The following is a 19,265-nucleotide window of genomic DNA, read 5'->3' as shown; positions in this document are numbered from 1 at the left end:
AAAAAAAAAAAAAAAAAAAAAAAAAAAAAAAAAAAAAAAAAAACTTGTCTCCATGCAGACATGTCTATCGCTCCACTTAAGAAGAATAATACCAATAAAAGAAGCAACCTCAACGACCTTCATTGTGTCACAATCACAACCCTTGAAAACAAAAATACAGAGAAATTGGTTCGCCATCCCCTCCCCCCCCCCAAACAAATTAATAAAAAGTCCTGGAGATTCATAGTTCTCAATTTCAAACTATATTTACCTTTTTCAGAAACTTTTGAAAATATCACGTCGGTAGAAGCCAGCATTAAAGATGCCAAATCCACCCATCTTCCCATAACCATACATTCTTGAGCTTCAACGCAGAGTCTATTAACTTGTGGCTCAGCAGCCTACAAATAAAGAAAAACGCCGATTAATAATCCACAGTACTAACAAATAATCTGCAATATGATGATTCATTCAGTTAAAAAGCGGAGTGTATTTTAGTCGACATCACAGACAAAAGAACAAATTGTAGTGCTTAAAAACATAAGGGAAGGGGAAAAAAAACATTTATTCTCGTTATGTAAGACCTCAAATTAGGCAGAAAAAATAGATTATATAAGCAATATACATTTTCCTTAACTCTTTACTTCTGCACAAATATAAAGGCACCTAAAATCTAATCGCAACCCGTGTTGATATAGCAAGATTATGTAAATAATGCTAACGGACAAATATCTTCACAGTGCTCAATAAGCACTGTTTTCCATATCTTCCGGCGTATGTGGAAAACATTAGCCGTAGCATACGCCCCGCCAATTACCTGAACTACATGTACATGTTCTCCAATTTCCGACAGACTAAATCAAAAAATCGCTACAACTTATCATAATTTTCAATTTCCGACAGAATAAATCAACAACCGTAATTCTAGAGGTTTTTTTTTTTTTTTTTCTTTCCTTTTAACAATAAGAAAAAACATTATAGACGATTGAGCAATCAAAAAAAAGTTTCGATGAAGTTGTAAACCAAAACCTAGTGCAATCCACAAAGTCGAGATGTGGACGGCGCTGCCAAAGCACCAAAACTGATTTGAAAGATTAAAAGAATTAAAGATTAGGAACCTCGGGACCGGCGTCGGCCCAAGCAAGCTCAGAGGCAAAGCGGACGACGGTGAGAGCTGCATCTTCCTCGGAGGTTTCAACGACAGTCGCCATTGAAGAACCTCTCAAACAAATCCAAGATTCTTTCTCCCCCCCGCGCTTTTGTTACAGTAGAGCAAGGCGCCAAGGGAAGCTGCAGAAAACCCTAGGCGCTTAAAGCTTGTGATTCTCACGTGCCACAGTTGCGTGAACTAAAATCTATTCTCCTTATAAATTCCCTCTTCTTTTGTATTTCGGATATATATATATAATATATATATATAAATGTATATATTTACGTGGACAAATATTTAATAAATAAATAATAATTATGCTAATTTTGTTGTGAATTAATTTGATCCTACTTCTTGTTAATCACTCGATCCTTATTGTTTTCTACAATATAATTTTTAGGGACATTTTATTTATCTATTTATTTTATAATTTTAATTTTGTTCTAAACTTTAAACAAATATTGCATATTTTAATAAAAACAAATTAATACCTAAACTAACTATTTTGAACATAAATAAAGTCTTTATTAAAAAAAAAAAAAATCAATTTCCATTCTCGTATCAATATTATTCACTTTTTAAATGAAAAACCTTAGCTAATTTTAGTTTGACTTAAAATATCTCATATTTACGAAAGTAGACAAATAATTTAGTAAAATCAAGATCTCACATCGATCGGAGAGGAGTATGTTGTGTAAACCTCTTTCTAACATATGTGTTTTAATATCATGAAGCTAACGACAATATCTACTAATGATGGACTTGAGCTGTTACAAATAGTATCAGAGCTAGATTTCAAGTGGTGTGTCAACGAGTACACTAAGTTCCAAAAGGGGTGGATTGTAAGATCCCACGTTAGTTTGAGAGGAGAACAAAACATTCCTCGTAAGGGTGTGAGAATCTCTTCCTACATTAGTTTGAGAGGAAAACAAAACATTTTTTACAAAGGTGCGGGAACCTCTCTCCAGCCGCGTCTTAAAACAAACAGTAAGGTTGACAGTGATACGTAACGAGCCAAAACAGACAATATCTGCTAACGAACAACAATCCCCATGAATTCCTCGAAACACGTCTAACGATGATACATAATGAGCCAAAACGGACGAACAATCCGATGAATCCCCCAAACTGAGAAGTAGCACACAGATGGCAAAGGAAACAGCATGTTTTACGTTTAAATAAAGTACCAGAACTTTTTATTTTGGTTGATGTCTAATGAGCAATACATTATTGATTTGTTCTGACCTTACAGTGTGGCCTGATGGCTTCTGCCTCAAGTAATGCTATGATTGTGTTTTAATCTTTGAGATGTCTACCAATAGCTTGTTTAGAGCTTGAGGCTTTGAGAAGAAAGGGGAATGATCTGCCCCTTTTAGCCGAAACACCTTTTGTGGGGGGCTTTTGTTCATCATGCTTTCTTGTAATGTGATGGGAATGGCATTGTCTTCTGGAGTTTCGATGTAAAACCGTCCGATCGATCCATATTTCGACTCGGAAAGGCACAGCTTTTCCAGAATAGGCGCAAATGGAATCGGTCTCATTGATACAGATGCCAGAGCAACATCCTGGACCAAAAATACAAATGGCAATGAGAAATAGAACAGAACTCCACAAGCTGTGATATTAAAAGACACAATGAGAAGTTTATGAGTTACCTTGGCAGGACTTTTGTGGAAAAATATGTCCCACAACAGTGATTTTTCGAAGTTGATAGCAGTTGGAGGATGATCGTTCCCATTTGCGTATGAAAACGTCTGAGCCTGCTGCATTAGGTCATCTGCACCGACCTGCAGTAGGCAAATAAGACACCATTCACATACCTCAACTACGGGACTAAGGGAGAAACAAAATGGTATTAGAATCATGCCCTTAATTTAGTCATGTCAATAGAATCCTCAAATGTAGAACAAAGAAGTTGGGAGCCTCAAAGGTATAGTCAAAAGTGACTCACGTATCGAACAAAGGATGTACTTCGTTCGAGAGCTCTAAAAAAAGAAGTCAAGTCTCGATTAAGAAGAGACTGTTTGAGGGCTCCATAAGCCTCAATAGAGGCTCTATGGTGTACTTTATTTTGGGAAAACGAAAAGCAAAGCCATGAGAGGCTATGCTCAAAGTGGATAATATTAGGTTCGTGGTTCCTAACAGGCAGCCAAACATAAATAAGCCAAAGAAATTTCGTAGGGTCTTAAATTCAAACGTACAACACAATTCAAATACATGTGGCATGCCTTCCAAAACGAGCAACTTCAGAATTTCAATCCAGATTAGCAAGAATACCTGGTGGGAGAACATGTCTAAAGTGCTCTGTCCATTACTCAACATTGCCGCAGCAATAAATACGGCTTTTGCAATCCTAGAAGGAAACAATTCCATTGCATAAGCAATACATGCACCGCCAAAATCATGTCCCACCAAGATAACCTGCACAAAGATGTTCCAAAATGTCAAGCTCAAAGCTGGACAAGGAGAAAATAAGTGAATGACTTCATAATTACTCATTCACAGCCATTTCCAGCACCTTTTCTCCTTCAGCAAGCTTCTCAAGGAAATCAGTAAGAGGCTGCACGTATTGCGAAAGGCTCGTGATTCGATTTGGATCGAACGAATGAACTCCTGAACCAGTTAAATCTATTGCAGTAGCTTTGTAACCCCCTTCTTCTAAAAGTGCTATGGTTTTGTACCAACACCATGCACCAAAGCCACCACCATGGACAAGAACAAAATGATTTGTTTCTATATCCTCAAGTTTAACATTCTGCATGCTCAAAACAAATGAAATCAACCAATTTTCACCATCAACTCTTCACGGATTGTGTAACTACATTTATAGCATGTGATTGGCTAGCTGTAACAGTGCCGAAATTCACTACTAGCCGATATTTTCCTCTTTGGGTTTTTCCTTTCGGACTTCCCCTCAAGGTTTTAAAACGTGTCTGCTAGCGAAACGTTTCCACACCTTTATAAAGGGAGTTTCGTTCTCCTCCCCAACCAATGTGGGATATCACAATTCAACCCCATTTAGGGTCCAGTGCCCTTGCTAGCGCTTGTTCCTTTCTCCCATTGATGTGGAACTCCACCAAATCCTCCCATTCTGAGGCCAGCGTCCTTATTGGCACATCGTCTCGTGTCTACCCCTTTGGAGAACAGCCTTCTTGCTGGTACATCGTCTGGTGTCTAGCTTTGATACCATTGTAACCGCCCAAGTTCACCACTAAGAGATATTGTCCTCTTTAAACTTTTACTTATGAGCTTCCCCTCAGGACCTTAAAACACTTTTGCTAGAGAAAGTTTTCACACTCTTATAATGGGTATTTTGTTTTTCTCCCTCAATCAATATGTGATATCACATTAACTCTTTGAGCGCCAAATAAAATAAACTCAAAAACCAAAAACCATAAGATCCATTTTGAAATTTGGAGGCTACATCAATTCATAAACTAAATATCCAGAGAAAAACACCAAAAAAACAAAAACCATGGTTCAAAAAAACACTAAAACTCTACCTGGGCAACAAGTTGGTGGGGTTGAAGCATGGGATCGGTAAGCGACCGAGCACGAGTACTCGAACTACGCGGCAAAGCGTTGGTATTCTTCGACCCTGATTTCGGGTACCGAAGGGAAGAGGTTCGATCAAAAGGGTCGCGGCCGTGGTGCTGTTGAAATAAAATCGCAGCGGCAAGAATTTGCTGTTGAGTCAGAGCAGCATTGTGTTTTTCTTTCCTCGAAGAACGACCTCGGGTCCATATTTTACTCGAATTGGCGGACGACGGCGGGTTGAGAGGGCGCTTGGTGGGCCTTTTCTTCGTCGGCTTGGGTGCGAGACTGCCACAGAAATTACCCATTAGCGGAGCATCAAGTACAGAAATGGGGGCAAGTGATTGAAGAGGGCGAAGTTCGAGGGCGGTCTGTTTTGGCGACAGAGAAGGGAATGAATGAATGAATGGATTTCAAAGGAAAGAAATTTATACTTTGTTCTTTGACTATGGAGCATTCAAAGCACACCGTATGGGCGGCCTCCAGCGATGACTGAGATCCAAGTCGGTGTCTTTTTCCAACAAATAGATAAGCGTTATTAGTATTTACATAATTGTGGAATTATCTAATTTCATATGAATTTTATATTTATAACAATTTTAATCTTTTATTTTACAAAATTTAAAACAAAAACAAAGAAAAATAAAACCGTTACTTTAATTGCACAGCTACTTTATGTGAACATTTAATTGGACTGCAAATTAGATTTTAAGGTTTCGTGACATTCATTAATTAAATACTCCCTATGCTTTAGGTTTAAGATACACATTTATATCTTTTATTCCTATGATATTGTTAATACATTTTTTCTCCCTACTCAGATAGAGTCGCGACATCTAGGCTAAGCGAAGATAAGGAGATTTTGCGAGAGAAGAAATTAGGAGTTAAGAAAAGAGAAAGATAAGAGTAATGTAGACTCGCTGCTATAAGATATTGTTCGTTTTAGCCCATTACATATTGTCGTCAATTTCACGATTTTTAAAATGCACTTATAAAATATGTTTTGGTCTCCTTTCCAATCGATGTGAGATCTCACAATCCACTCCTCTTGGGACCTAAAGTTCTTGCTGGCACGCTACTTGGTGACTAACTTTGATACCACTAATAGATATTGTAATCTACTCCTGTTGGGACTCAGTGGTTCTCGCTGGCACACTACTTTGGTGACAGGCTTTTATACCATCGTAACAACTCAAATCAATCACTAGTAGATATTGTTATCTAGTGTTCTCGTTGGCACACTACTCAGTGACGAGCTCTGATACCATTCTAACAACTTAAGCCGCTAGTAGATATTGTCCGTTTTAGTCTGTCACGTATTGTCATTAGTCTCACGATCTTTAAAACGTGTATAAGATATGTTTCATTTCCCTCTCCAATCAAACTTACAATCTCACGAGGAATTCAATGATGGCTCCCCTTTATTGCCCTTTGACTTCTGACCAACATCCCCCAACTGTTTACCTTTTTCTCCCTATTTATTATATTATTTAAAGCATTGACTTTTTTTTCCCCATTTATTATGTGTAAATGTTAGGTCTCCTGATTTTCTTCTTCCCATATTTTTATATTTTGTTTTAAGTTTATTTTTATTTAAAGCTTCACCAATTAATAATTTGTAAAGAGAACAATTAATATATCAAAATGCAATGCGTTAATTTTTCAAAAATTACAATATTATTTTATAGTGTTAAAATGAAAAATAAAAATAATATTACTTTTAATCCAATATTCTAATTATTATTGCACGGCAAGGGTACTTTTAAAATGAAAAGTAAAATTAATATTGGGTTAAGGGTATGTTTGGAATAGTCTTCAATCGACCACTTGGTTCATGCGGCCCATAAAAGAAGTAATGGGCCTATAAAAGCCCAAGTTTTGACATTAAAAAAATAATAATAATTAATCACAAATTGATTTGATTATAGCAAACATTCATTTACTATAATTGATAATTAACCTAATTAATTCATAGTAATCATTAATTTAATAAATTACATAATTTCCCCAATATTGATTTAAATACTTCGTTTTTATTGGTAGTTGATGTAATAATATAGCCAACTTTTTTTTAATCCTTTTTACAGTAATAGCTAACTGTGGTAATTAATGTTGACCGCTACCTTGATTTAACCTCACTCATTCATGTATATTTACCCCCTCAATAATCACAATTACCTCTTTTAACCTATTTTTTGTTTTTATTATTTATTCGTTTATTAAATTATAATTAACGTCAATGTCAAATTGAGCATAATTCATCTAACACAAAGGGTATATTCTCGATCGAAAACCCAGAAGTTTGATCCTCGTTCATTCACGATTCTAACCGGAACCAACTAATTGAACTAACTTTACACGGGTCGGTTCTTTAAATTTAACTGTTGAAATGGTACATGACTGATATTATTATGTGCTAAAATGATATGTGTTGATTTAAGGGATAGTTTTCCTTCTTATAAGTATGTCGTAAGAAACTTAATACTCGTTTAAATAATCGGCCTATCTCGTTACAAATTTGTATTGAAATTAATAAATTAAAAAAATTTAGAAATGAATTTTTAAATCTCCAATTCCACTTGGTTACCTAATTGGAAGCAGGAAAAAGTTGGCAATATAATATTTAAAAACATAAAATAAAATAATTAATTAAAGTCAAAGTTACATGAATTTCAGAGAGAGAAGAGCATGTGAGCGTGTAGATCCCAATGAACTGTCAATTTTGAAGAGTATGATTTAATTATTGACATGTTTGAGTTTTTCAATCCTTTGCATAAAACTATTTGCAGACATACCCCCACATTTTTTATATTTTATTATTTTTTCTTCCATTATTGACTTTGTGTTTAATATATTCAACGAAGTTATTATATTATATAGTTTTAAAACATATCATATGGTTAATATAAAGTTTTAATCAACACAAGTTCATGCAAAAGTTTGGTTAATTATAATCATAACATTAATTATTAAATAATAAAGTTTGAGATCCATAAAATCTTAAAAAAGCAACTCTCATCATGAAAGGTGAGATAAGATGGAATCTGTTGACCTTACTGCACAATCTTGAATATCTTCAATTTAAATTTGTAATGAGAGACTATCCCTAGTGTTAGATTTAATGATTATTCTTTAGGCCATATTTTATTTTTTAAATAATAAAGCATGCTTGTTAACTTACGTGACACACTAGTAAAGGAGGGGTAATTGTCCTCTTTAACCTTCTCCTTAAGGTTGGTGGAGATACGTAATGGGTTAAATTGGATAATATAGGCTAACAGTGACCTTAGGTGGTGTGCTAGCCATTTCTTACATATCCATAGTAGACATATTTTAAAACGGTGAGACATATGACAATACATAACGAGAAAAAACAGACAATATCTACTAGTGGTGGGGTTTTGACTATTACTAATGGTGTTAGGGGTGAATTGGGGGATCTCATATCTCTCTTTATTGACGCGCTTTAATGAGGCTGATGACGATATGGTAGCGAGCTAAAGTGGACAATATCTAGTACCAGTGAGTTTAGGCTGTTACGTAAATAAATTGATACCATGTCTGAACGAGAGATAAGGTTGGGCAGGTCACGTGGAAATGGATTGTACAATGGATGATGATGGTGGTTGGAAACTAGTGAAGAAAAATTATGGAGATGGCTGAGTTTGAATTTGTTAAGGGAATCACTCACGTGATGCCTTCACTTTTCCCATGTGCCTTTGCATTCCCTTTTCCAAATTCCACGTCCAAAGAAAAATTAATAATTTAATATAATTAAAATTGAGCTTGAATATCAGCACATTACAGATTATTAAATAAAAAAAAAAAAAAACTAATTTGTAGTTTTTCTTCAAAACAAAAATATATTTGGCAATTATTTTTCTAACTAATTTCTCTTAATTAAAACGATAAAACCCCAAAAAATATAATTCAAGAAAATTATTAAAAAAAAAAAAAAGAGTAACAAGAAATAAAAGAATATTAATGGAATATATAAATTATGGAAAAGTGGTGTCTTGGCTGAATGTCCTTTGCTTGTACTTCTACCTTTCCCACTATTCCTCATAACTCACATGCTACAATTAATTAATTAGTTAATTATTATAATTATATGGAGAGGGAATTTTAAATTAATAATATCTTGGTCATTTATATATTTTATTATTTTTCTATCTCTAAAATAAGTACTAGAATGAAACAATCATACGAAAAATTCTAATATCTATAAAAAAAAAAAAAAGAAATATTAGTTATTAAATTTAGCGTAATTATATGTAATAAAAGATTAAAAAAAATAGGTGACAAAATGATTTAAATTAGATAATGATAATGATGTCAAATAGGGTAAGAAATCCATAGGATCTTTTAACACTGCTTTTTACATACCATGGTTTTACCCGCCGTTAATTCGCTTAGCTGTCCAGGATTTCAATAATTAAAATAAGAGTGTGAAAATGGGAAAATAATTATAAAAAAACATCTCTTTTCTGTTAATAAAAATTTTAAATTATAAATTTAATCCACACCCTCACACCCTTTTAAGATCTCTAATATAGACCTACCATTCAAATACATATTAAAATTTATAAAGATGAGTTGACTTTTACTTGATATGAATACTATAAAGATCTCATATTGATGTAAGAAAAGAACGAAACATTTCTTATATATATGAAAATATATGAGTTTGAAAACTGTGAGGCTAAAAACAGATATATAGTGAACTGAAACAGATCATATCTACTAGCAGTGAGGTTGAGCTCTTACAAAATTTATTTGTGTTTTGGTTTGTTGGAAGAAAATATTTATCGGTTGTATTCCAGATTATTGATTTATATATATATATATATTTTTGGGAGTGGTTTTGTAAAGATAAAATCCCAGTTTCTTAAATTTTGTTCCACTTTTCTGACAGACACCACATGGTGACCCCATGAGGTCCACCAGCCACCATTATCTTCTTCTCCACACCAAACTCTCTGAAACCAAAGAAAAAAGAGAAGAAGAAGAGGAAATGAAGTGATCTAGATCTGACCCACATCATCATCATCATCGTCCATAACACCCTGTTTTCATATTTAGTATTCTCTTCCTCTTTCTATCTTATACGTAATGGACTGTACAAAATGGGTGTCCCCAGAGAGCATCTTCTTTCTGTAACTGCTTTCTGACCATTCCCTGCTTTTGGTTTTTTCCTCTTCTTCTTCTTCTTCTTCATTGCCCTGTTGCGTGTGTGTTTCCCGCATTCCCAAGACGAACAACACGTTAAACTCACTCCTCTTTTCCTCTTCTGTGTGCCCAAACCCCAAAATAAACCATATCTTATGACCTTTCTTCAATGTTTGGTGCCTTTGTTCTTTGCTAACTCAAACTATTTTGTTCTAAGATGTCTGCAGACCTCACCAATTCTTTATCACATGAGAATCAAAGCCTTCATAACCAGTTTGGCTGTATGAATGCCATTTTTCAGATGTTTGACCGCCGTTATTTCCTCGGTGGCCGGAGCATCGCCGGTCGCCTCCAAAGGAAACTCCTACCACCGCCAGGTACTTGCTTGCTAACTCTTCTTCCACCATAATTCATTTCTTTTTTGTAATGAACACTGTCTTCTTTGGCAGGTCATAATGAAGGTATCCCAAAGGAGCCAAGCAATGTCTCTCAGAGAACTCTGGTGAGAATTCAGTAAGCAAATGGCAATTCAGTTCAGTTTTGAAAGACCATTTTTGTAAAGTGCTTGTTTTGTTCAATTGTAGGGGAAAAACCAGAAGATGTCAAGAAAAGAGAAGCAAAGAGTCTCCACTGAGTCTTCCAGAGCTTCATTTACGTCTACAACTTCTTGTTCTTCCAGTTTTTCATCTCTTGATGCTAACAACAGAGCGGCTCGCCTTGAAACAACATTGCTCAGCCATGCCGATTTTCCTGGAAGCACGACACGGGACTTTCTGATGAACCCGCACAATTCCTCTTCTGCTGCTGCTGCTAAGCAACTGAGCTGCAAATCTTTCGAGTTCCGGGATATTGTCAAAGAGAATATGAACAGAGAAGCAGTCAGAACTGTGGCGGGAGAAGAAGCCGTTAGTCGTAAATTAAAACATGTGGACTCTCCGAGGCTGGTGAGATCGACTTCAGGATCAAACGAATCATTTCGTGCTCTTGCGCGATTTCGGAACACGCATCGATCTGCCAATGAAGAGGATGACATTCCCACACATCCAGCAACCAAATTTAATCGAAGGCTGTCGTATGATGAAAGGGAGTCCTATGATGCATTGAAATCAACAATAAAAATCAGGGAACTACCGAGGCTATCACTGGACAGTAAAGAAAGCTGGGCTAGGCGGTCTGCTTCTGGAACGAGATCGAATGATCTAGTTAAAGATTTTGAAGAACGGGTGAGTTCGAAACAATCACCTACAGTCGTAGCAAAGTTAATGGGAATGGATGATCTCCCAGATTCATCTTCAACCACCAACAGTCCATCAAGATTGATCAATGCTAACCCAAACTATGAAAAAAGTTCTTTGTCCAGATCGTCGAGGAAGAATGATGAGAACACACAACAAAATCGGTTTTCCGGGTTGCCAAGGATTTGTCATGGAGATTCCTATTCACCCAGCCTGAGAAACAATCCTTTGGATTTGAAACCCAATGCTTGTACTGAAAGTCATGAACTTGCTACAGATGTGCCAAACTCCTCTGTTTATGGAGAGATTGAGAAAAGATTGTCAACACTTGAATTCACCAAATCTGGAAAAGACCTCAGAGCTCTAAAACAGATACTTGAAGCTATGCAAAAATCTCGAGCAGTACTGGAGAACAAGGAAGAAGCATCAAACTGTGCATCACAAATAAGCAGTTCAGGAGCAGCAAGCCCAAGAAACTCACTACTCGACAGCACGACTTCTTCTGCGAGAGCCAAGGTTTCGAACTCTTTAAAGTCACAGAAATCCTCAATAATCATCATGAGACCAGCTAAACACTTGGAAAAACTCAGCAACTCCTCTCCCTCGGTGCCGTTAAACCATGTTGCATTGTGCAGTGGGAAAATGCAATCTACCAATACAAGAATTTCGAAACCAACAAAATCGACAAAGGATCAACACAGCCTTCGCACAGAAGTCTCAACAGCCTCAGGAAACAGTCCAAGAGTTACAAGCTCAAGACTGCATAAAAAGTTTGGGGTAGAGAAAGAATCATGCCACACCACTCCATCATCAGATCCAAGCAGGACCGAAAGGATTAACACCAGAAACGTTGGATCATGTTCCACAGAAATAAAACTCAGGCAAAAATCTCCCACTTCGAATCAGAAAAGCACTAGGAAATCGAGCAAAAGTAGTACATGTCCTGGTGATACGAGTCGACGAGGAAGTGTTTACGCTCTGAAGCCTGAGACCAATAGAGTGGAATCAAACAGCGTCACAAAAGTCAAAGCAACATTAACAAGCTCTGAGCAACAAAGTCCCGTCTCTGTTCTTGATTCTACATTTTACCAAGACGATTCACCGTCTCCTATCAAGAAAATATCATATGCTTTTGAAGGTATGGATCTCGTTCTTCATCATGCTGTAATGACCAATACTAATTATGTTGCGTTCTGTTACATGACAAGAACACTTGAACTTTGATGGAATAGATGAAGAGACCATAAATTCTGAAGCAGAGTCGAGTCAGGAGGTACCAGTTCAATCACAGAAAAGCACAGAGGCTCTCAGCACTGAGATTAAGAACTTGAAGTCAGAGATCGACAACTTGAGGAAGCATGTTCGACAAGCGAACTTCAGTAACGTGGAGGAGGAGCTCTTGAATGATTGCCAGAATCACCACTGCCAAGAAATGAGTTCACAGCACAGATATATTTGGCAAATATTATCAGTATCAGGTCTCCTCGAAGAGCTTAAAAATGGCCTGTCTGCCATTCAGCTTCACTCACCAGGACACCTGATCAACCCCAACTTATTTCTTGCACTTGAGCAGTCCAAGGCAGTCAAATGGCTTTTTAATGGGAATTCCTACAGAAAACAGAATTCCATATCAGAAGCTCGCAATAAAGTTCAGAGGAAACTTGAGTTTGATACTGTCAACGAAATTCTTGTAGACAAACTAGTGGTTGAACGTTCTTTCAAGCATTGGCTATCAAAAAGTAATATTGCAGGAACAGAAGCAAGAGGCCAACAGATTTTGAAAGAACTATGCACACAGATTGAACAGCTACAAGATAGCAACCAAAATGGCAGTCTCCATGACTGCGATGATGCTTTAAAAAACATGATTTGGGAAGATTTGAGGAATCCATCACGCTACTGGGGAGATAGCCAAAATGTTATTCCAGGCATAGTGTTGGATGTTGAGCGGCAGATCTTCAAAGATTTAATAACTGAGATTGTGATGAATGAAGCAAGCTTCTACGACGATCATTGCAGGGGATTTTCCGCAAACTAGGAGTTCCCATAATCTTAGATGAATAAATGGGCAATCTATCCCTCACTTCCCGCTTCAAAGTTTGCATCTTTAGTTACTTCTACAGGTTTAGGCTTATTTGACATTACCCTTCCAGAGTTTTTCTCTCTCTCTTGTACAACCCCAGCAACTCTTGCAGTATAAATTTAGATCGTTGCTGGCATAAGAACTGTATTAGAAACAAATATTAATTGTATATGAAGACAAAGGTACAAGTAGCATCCTTGTTTTCGAGTTCTGTTCAGGCACACTGTACAGATCACTAGGCCATCTAGGAACATCCAGGTCTTGAAAGTTAGAATAGAAAATGCAAAATGCAAAGGATAAGTGCTAAGTTCCAAACACTGCACCCTAGCAGGAAATAATTGTTACACACAAATAATCAAAATGAAGAAACTTGGCATGGAGTTTTAGTACATCATTAAACAGCAATTGATGTGAAACCAGCAAACCACTACTGTCATGGAATAGAAACTTGGCTACAGTTATGTCTACATTAGCATGGTGGTCACAGGTCGCCAACACGTTCTAGAGTCCAAGATAAAGTAAAATGAAGATATAAAAGGGAGAATCTTTCTATAATTTTTAGTAGGACCTTGGGTGGAAGAATTGAGATTTAATCAATAAAAGAAATTTTAAATTTTAAGCTCCACAGAGAAGTTTCTATAATCGTGCAATGCATAACCTAAACTAAAACTTTCAGAAGTATGTCTGATTACTCCCATGAGCAAAAGCCAAAGTGAGAAAGAAAACAGCCATTGACAGAGCTAAGACTTAAAGGTCAAGCTTCTAGTTCAAATTTCCAGGGCATACAAATTGTAAACGAGATAGGGATGGCATATATGCTAGGAAGAACAATATGAACAACAGATCCCTCAAACCAAAAAATATTAGAAGTGTTTTTCCCTGATGATTCTTTCACAACGCATATGATAAACCAAGCTCCTTTTCTTTTGATCTCCCTCAACTCGAAACATCGTTGATTAGGATGATATTAACGCGAGGCTAGAGTTGTTCGCCCAACCTTGTCTTCGTACTTCCTTACTAACCATTTCCAAATGCCAAATTAATTAGAGAAAAAAGCGAAGTAGTTCATATAAAACATAAGCATACCTCAAAAGTTTAGGTAAACTGGAATCTCTCCTTCCACAAAATTGAATCTTTCATTCTATAAGCTAATACCAGACAATACAATGTTAGTGATTTTCACAACCAGGAAAAACTGCATCCAGTCTTCTAAAATCCGCGTACAAATTTTAATCGAGCATCCAGTCTCCATCAAGTCCTAAAGAATCTTCTCGACCTTTCTTTTCTTGTCATACTGCTCATCTTCTGCTACAAACCAGGACGAAGACGTCTTCACACCATTGTTTGGAACCTTCGATTCTATCCTGCTACCGACAGGCTTCTTTCCAGTTCCAATCTTAAACTGCATAGTGGATAGTCTGTTCAGAGAGAGCTTTTCATCAGAATCGTACAAATTGTTCTTTATTGATTCAATAGCAGGAGCAAAAGTCTCCAGCACTGAGACATGTGTATCCACAAGACAGTTCTCCATGATAGGAACAAGATATTCTGTACTTGAATTGTTCAATATACTATCTGGAAGAACGAAAGAAGAAATTTCCTTTTCACCAAATTGCAGCGGGGGAGCAAAAAATGGGTTACTTTCTTGTGTTTGTTTGATCATAGCTGCATTTCTAGGGCCTTCTCTTTGGGATCCTTCCAATCCATGGCAAAACAACCACCTCTGCAGATTCCAGATGGATTGTTCTGCACTTCTACATGGTTTTTCTAGCTCAGTTTTAATTGTTTGAGGCTCCACTACTTCCTCCTTCACAGTGGAGGGCTCAATGTCTGCTTCAGGATCAGGGATTGCAGGCAACCAAGAAGGTATATGCTCTCCAGGAGGTTCTTCCCCAATTTGCAAAAAAGTAGGCCTCAACTTTCGCTCCTTGACAACTGGAAATTTGGGAACCGAGTAGGCAAATGGGATTTCTTCCGCTCGAGCTACATAACGAGCAATCTCTTTAACAGTGCCGGATCTCGCGAGACAATATTCAATATCCGAAGCACCTGCAAAGCCTTGGACAGACCCCAAATCTTCCAGTGCTTTCATTATATCCAATACATTATACTCTGTTCTGCCAGCGAAGTTAGCACAGAAGTTTGCGGCCCTTCCCATGTTATGAACATACCGAACTGCAACGTCGGCCAGAGTTTCGAGGGCAGACTGTTGAAAAGTTTGAAACCCCTCACTCTCACATATTTGGGATACAGCAATCCTGGCAAGCGCCCGTGGGAAGTCTTCACCTCCATCGCTCATATTCAAATATTCATATCAACTTATCTGCCGCAAAGATAACAACCAAAAGCACTCGCGAATGAATTCCCCGTTCGCACTTAGCTCATCGGCGGAAAAATCAAGAAAATGAGACGAAGAAATCGCCCAAGTACTTCGCTGGTGCTCATAAATCAAGACTTAAATGACAATCTATAGTAGAAAATCTTGCGCAGATGGATAGAGACAGTACAAACTTCAGTAGAACAAAGCATCACACAACTATCAACAGAAACAATCCGAAGCTAAACAACTTCGCATCTGAGATAACGCCCTAATGCGTCGGACGTTGAATTAAGAACAAAATTTGGGCTCAGAAAAACCAAAATGTCAAACAAACTATTAGAATGCTCAACTTAGTACCATTAATTGCAATGCTTGCCGTACGCATTGGAGATCGATTGAAGGAGTTGCGAAGGATTTAATCTGGAAAAATAATACGATCAAGTACCCAATTGAAAACGAAGGAAGCCCAATTGGGAACTTGATCGTTCATAACCCAACCCAACCCATGCGGGTTGGGTCAAGTTAATTGAATTTTTCGGGTCATTGAACACCCTACGGATTATCACAATCACAATTTCAAATTATTAATATTAAAATGTGGGATTAATTGGTGGATTATGAGGGTAATTATGTGAAGAATATGTGAGAGATGATATCGTGATTCACGTTGATAGAACAAAATTTTTGTTCTATCATATACCAATCGACTTCCATTTCCACGTGAAACATGCAATCCTAATCCTAAAACTTTTTCAAATAAGTCTCACCATATAAATCGCTCTAAAACCTCATCAATTCTCATCAGTTCCAGCTTCAAATCACGGCTCATATGGAGAATCTGAAGGCAAACCTGGTCAGAGTTCTGGAAGTCACCAAGGTGTCTCCGCCTCCGGCCTCACCTTCCTCCGCCGCCGATTTCTCTCTTCCTTTTACCTACCTTGATGCTCTGTTTTTAAAAATCCCTCCCACAGAGCGACTCTTCTTCTACTCTTTACCCGATCCCCAATTGTTGGACTCCAATTCCATCGTCACTCATCTCAAGCACTCCCTCTCTCTCACTCTCCAACATTTCCTCCCTCTCGCCGGAAATCTCGTTTGGCCGCCGGAATCTCCCAAACCCACCGTTCTTTACTCCCCTGGCGATGCTGTTTCCCTCACTGTCGCCGAGACTGATGCTGACTTCACCCACTTCTCTTGTACTGGAATCCGTACAGTAGAAGAGTGCCGCCCCTTTGTCCCGGAATTGCCGGCGGCGGATGATTATGTTCCGGTAATGGCTCTGCAGATCACTCTGTTCCAAAACAGGGGATTGTCCATCGGCATCTCCAATCACCACGCCTTCGTCGATGGCAAAAGCTCGATCATGTTCTTGAAATCGTGGGCTCACATTTTCAAGCACACCCAAAACAATCCCGAATCCCCCATTACTCTACCGCCAGAACTAACCCCATTTTTCGATCGGTCCATTATCAAAGACCCAAAGGGAATCGACCTGCTCTACATCAACTACTGGCTAAAAAAGACCAACCCCACCGACCCATCAATCAAAAGCCTGAAATATTTCCCAAATTTGGGAGTTTCATCAGAAATGGTGAGAGGTACATTCGAATTAACCCGCACAGACATCGAAAATCTCAGAAAATCAGCAACAAAGGAAGACGAATCACCGACCCGATTCTCATCGTTCGTTCTCGCATTCGCGTACATATCGATTTGTGCGGTTAAATCAGCGAGAATTGAACAGAAGAACAAGAGAGTGTACCTGGGCTTCTACGCCGATTGGCGGGCGCGGCTGGATCCGGTGGTGCCGACCAACTATTTCGGGAACTGCGGTGGAAGCCATGGAGTTTTTGCGGAAGCGGGGGAATTGGAAGATGATGAAAAGGGATTGGGGGTCGCATCGAAGAGGATTCATGAGACGATACAGAGGTTGGATGAGAATGTGACAAAGGGGGCGGAGGAAACTTTGTCGAAATGGGAGAAGGTGGAAGAGGAGATTAAGTTCGTCGGAGTGGTTGGATCGCCGAGATTGGGGGTTTATGGGTTGGATTTCGGGTGGGGAAAACCAGAGAATGTGAAGATGGTTTCGATTGAGAGGACTGGTTCGATTTCGTTGGCGGATAGACGAACCGGAGATGGGATTGAATTCAGTTTGGTGCTTTCTCAGCCTGAAATGCTCCGTTTTGCCTCCATTTTTTCCGATGGTCTTAGAACTCTTTAGCTTTCTTTGTACTTTCTCTTCCGAAGAAGAATAAAAACATTTCTTGTTTCATCTCATCGTGTTAGTTTGAATCTAAATGAAAATTTTGAATCAAGAATCAAGAGATTGTATGATTTAATGAGAAAAAAATAATCAACTGCTAATCCTTCTGATGTAACTCTTAAGGATTACAGTCATCAACTGTAGCTCATGTTGTTTGTCTTTTTTCCTTTCAATTTGAAAGAACTAATTAGCTAGGAGCGTAAAACAAGTAGTACATTCAACGAGCAGAGATCCCATCACCGGCATTGACACCACGAGAAGCAGGAAAACCAGCCCGAACCCGAGTTTGTGGCCGGAGACGGTGCCGTGATTTCATGAGATGGAGATGGAGATTCATGCTCTGGCGATTCCTGCTTCATTGACTGCTGCCTCTTTGTTTGCAGCTTCGTCACTGGCTGTTGTTGTGGTGTTGCACCTGAGTCTGTTGAGACGGAGCTGGTTGTTTTTGGCGTTGCACCTTCACTTGCCAATCTGATAAAAAAAAACGAGGCAGAATTCATAGCCACAATAATTCAGATTCCAAGTTCAAAGTGAAAACATTTCTAAAACAGCCATTATATCTATGACTATGATTCAGGATTGCTTACAGTGGGAACTGAAACGAATGAGAGCTATTCATGCTGTCGTTTGACACACTCTGGCGACCTCGAAGCTCATCTGTAGGTGTCGTGGTGGGTTCTTTTTGATGAACTGATATGGCTGGAATTTGAGGTCCAGTTGATGTCACTGGTTCAGCCGAGACATTCACCGTGATTCCTGTTTTACTCTCAACTCTTGGTGGTTCAACAAGAGGGGGCAGGCTGGGTAGATTCAGGGATGAATTGGGGTTCAACATCAACTCTCCAGACTTGGTAAAAAAATTGAAGTTCTCCCTTGAAAAGCTGTTGTTTCCCACATGAATACTGAACAATGATTCATTCGAAGCAGTGCTCCATTCCATAGGATTTGAAGGTTTACCAGAGAAGATCGATATAGGTATTCGGTTTGGATCATGGTTTTCAAGCACCCCCGATAATCGAATCTGAGAAGAACTCTGGATTCTACAAGAACCCAGAGACAAATTCTCCGCTGTTTGCACAGCTCCCATAAACTCGAAAACATCTGGTTTTGGTTGAAGAGCTGAGTCTCGTGACAACTCCGAGGTAGATGAACAATTGGAGTTGCTGCGATCAGGGATAACATCGGTTTCTTTATGGGCCATCTCTAATTGCTCCTTGGATTGCTTATTACTCTGTGCACAATCCATATCTGAGTTACCCAAAATCCTGCCAAGTATTTCTTATCCGAATGCTTCATAAACAGAGAAATAAACGGAAGATTCAGCAGAAACAAAGCTAAATCAATCACAACATCAACAATCTCCAGCTGACTAATCTTTAACCAAAAACTACAAATTTCCAGACACGATCTTAAGAATAACATTCTAATACTACAATCATTTAGTGAGAAAATGATTCTAAAACTAGCATTCATACTTATAACACAAAAGATCAAATACTGAACAAAGACAAAAAAAAAAAAAAAAAAAAAAA

The 19,265-nt window shown here is 38.0% G+C and overlaps 6 protein-coding genes across 12 annotated transcripts in view; 2 read left to right on the top strand and 4 right to left on the bottom strand.

Annotated features, from left to right (window-relative positions):
* The window catches only part of LOC111489554 (eukaryotic translation initiation factor 3 subunit M-like), a 6,518-nt gene extending 5,209 nt beyond the window's left edge, over positions 1-1,309 (bottom strand). For all 4 annotated transcript variants that reach the window (XR_002719399.1, XR_002719400.1, XM_023137846.1 and 1 more), the window contains exons 1-2: positions 1,098-1,309; positions 251-380 (exon numbers count right to left, since the gene is read on the bottom strand). Coding sequence is in view for 2 of the 4 variants with exons in the window: in XM_023137846.1 (XP_022993614.1) it covers positions 251-380; positions 1,098-1,190 (223 nt within the window). In the remaining 2 variants the exon portion in view is untranslated. The remainder of the gene's footprint in view (positions 1-250; positions 381-1,097) is intronic.
* Positions 1,310-2,396: 1,087 nt separating this feature from the next.
* LOC111489562 (putative methylesterase 11, chloroplastic) lies at positions 2,397-5,101 on the bottom strand. The gene is made up of 5 exons (XM_023137862.1): positions 4,633-5,101; positions 3,648-3,884; positions 3,407-3,550; positions 2,785-2,916; positions 2,397-2,694 (listed from the first exon to the last, which is right to left on the bottom strand). Exons 1-5 carry the CDS (start codon positions 4,969-4,971, stop codon positions 2,413-2,415), a joined length of 1,134 nt encoding a protein of 377 aa, XP_022993630.1. The 5' UTR covers positions 4,972-5,101; the 3' UTR covers positions 2,397-2,412.
* A 4,406-nt stretch (positions 5,102-9,507) lies between these two features.
* Positions 9,508-13,368, top strand: LOC111489513 (protein LONGIFOLIA 2-like). The gene is made up of 4 exons (XM_023137768.1): positions 9,508-10,209; positions 10,282-10,334; positions 10,417-12,205; positions 12,300-13,368. The coding sequence occupies exons 1-4, from the start codon at positions 10,050-10,052 to the stop codon at positions 13,103-13,105; spliced, it is 2,808 nt and encodes a 935-aa protein (XP_022993536.1). The 5' UTR covers positions 9,508-10,049; the 3' UTR covers positions 13,106-13,368.
* A 495-nt stretch (positions 13,369-13,863) lies between these two features.
* LOC111489615 (transcription initiation factor TFIID subunit 8-like) lies at positions 13,864-16,229 on the bottom strand. Its single transcript, XM_023137936.1, has one exon. It carries the CDS (start codon positions 15,447-15,449, stop codon positions 14,409-14,411), a length of 1,041 nt encoding a protein of 346 aa, XP_022993704.1. The 5' UTR covers positions 15,450-16,229; the 3' UTR covers positions 13,864-14,408.
* Positions 16,230-16,237: 8 nt separating this feature from the next.
* On the top strand, positions 16,238-17,747 carry LOC111489548 (malonyl-CoA:anthocyanidin 5-O-glucoside-6''-O-malonyltransferase-like). The gene has a single exon (XM_023137835.1). The coding sequence runs from the start codon at positions 16,300-16,302 to the stop codon at positions 17,689-17,691; it is 1,392 nt and encodes a 463-aa protein (XP_022993603.1). The 5' UTR covers positions 16,238-16,299; the 3' UTR covers positions 17,692-17,747.
* A 49-nt stretch (positions 17,748-17,796) lies between these two features.
* The window catches only part of LOC111489581, a 2,353-nt gene continuing 884 nt past the window's right edge, over positions 17,797-19,265 (bottom strand). The window contains exons 2-3 of one of the 4 annotated variants that reach the window (XM_023137886.1): positions 18,321-19,023; positions 17,797-18,204 (exon numbers count right to left, since the gene is read on the bottom strand). In XM_023137886.1, coding sequence (XP_022993654.1) covers positions 17,970-18,204; positions 18,321-18,979 — 894 coding nt within the window. In that variant the 5' untranslated portion in view covers positions 18,980-19,023 and the 3' untranslated portion in view covers positions 17,797-17,969. Of the gene's footprint in view, positions 18,205-18,320; positions 19,245-19,265 lie in introns of those variants that run through there. The other 3 variants (XM_023137888.1, XM_023137889.1, XM_023137885.1) reach the window with 3 other exon arrangements.

Source organism: Cucurbita maxima, unplaced genomic scaffold, assembly GCF_002738345.1.
Source record: "Cucurbita maxima cultivar Rimu unplaced genomic scaffold, Cmax_1.0 Cma_Scf00014, whole genome shotgun sequence".
Classification (NCBI taxonomy): domain Eukaryota; kingdom Viridiplantae; phylum Streptophyta; class Magnoliopsida; order Cucurbitales; family Cucurbitaceae; genus Cucurbita; species Cucurbita maxima.
This window is presented reverse-complemented; position numbering and strand designations above follow the sequence as displayed.

Coding starts and splice junctions, on each gene's coding strand:
- LOC111489562 (XM_023137862.1), bottom strand. CDS start 4,971: ATGGGTAATTTCTGTGGCAGTCTCGCACCCAAGCCGACGAAGAAAAGG. Junction 3,885..4,632: donor CCCACCAACTTGTTGCCCAG/GTAGAGTTTTAG, acceptor TTGAGCATGCAG/AATGTTAAACTTGAGGATAT. Junction 3,551..3,647: donor AGCTTGCTGAAGGAGAAAAG/GTGCTGGAAATG, acceptor ATCTTTGTGCAG/GTTATCTTGGTGGGACATGA.
- LOC111489615 (XM_023137936.1), bottom strand. CDS start 15,449: ATGAGCGATGGAGGTGAAGACTTCCCACGGGCGCTTGCCAGGATTGCT.
- LOC111489548 (XM_023137835.1), top strand. CDS start 16,300: ATGGAGAATCTGAAGGCAAACCTGGTCAGAGTTCTGGAAGTCACCAAG.
- LOC111489513 (XM_023137768.1), top strand. CDS start 10,050: ATGTCTGCAGACCTCACCAATTCTTTATCACATGAGAATCAAAGCCTT. Junction 10,210..10,281: donor GAAACTCCTACCACCGCCAG/GTACTTGCTTGC, acceptor CTTCTTTGGCAG/GTCATAATGAAGGTATCCCA. Junction 10,335..10,416: donor ATGTCTCTCAGAGAACTCTG/GTGAGAATTCAG, acceptor GTTCAATTGTAG/GGGAAAAACCAGAAGATGTC.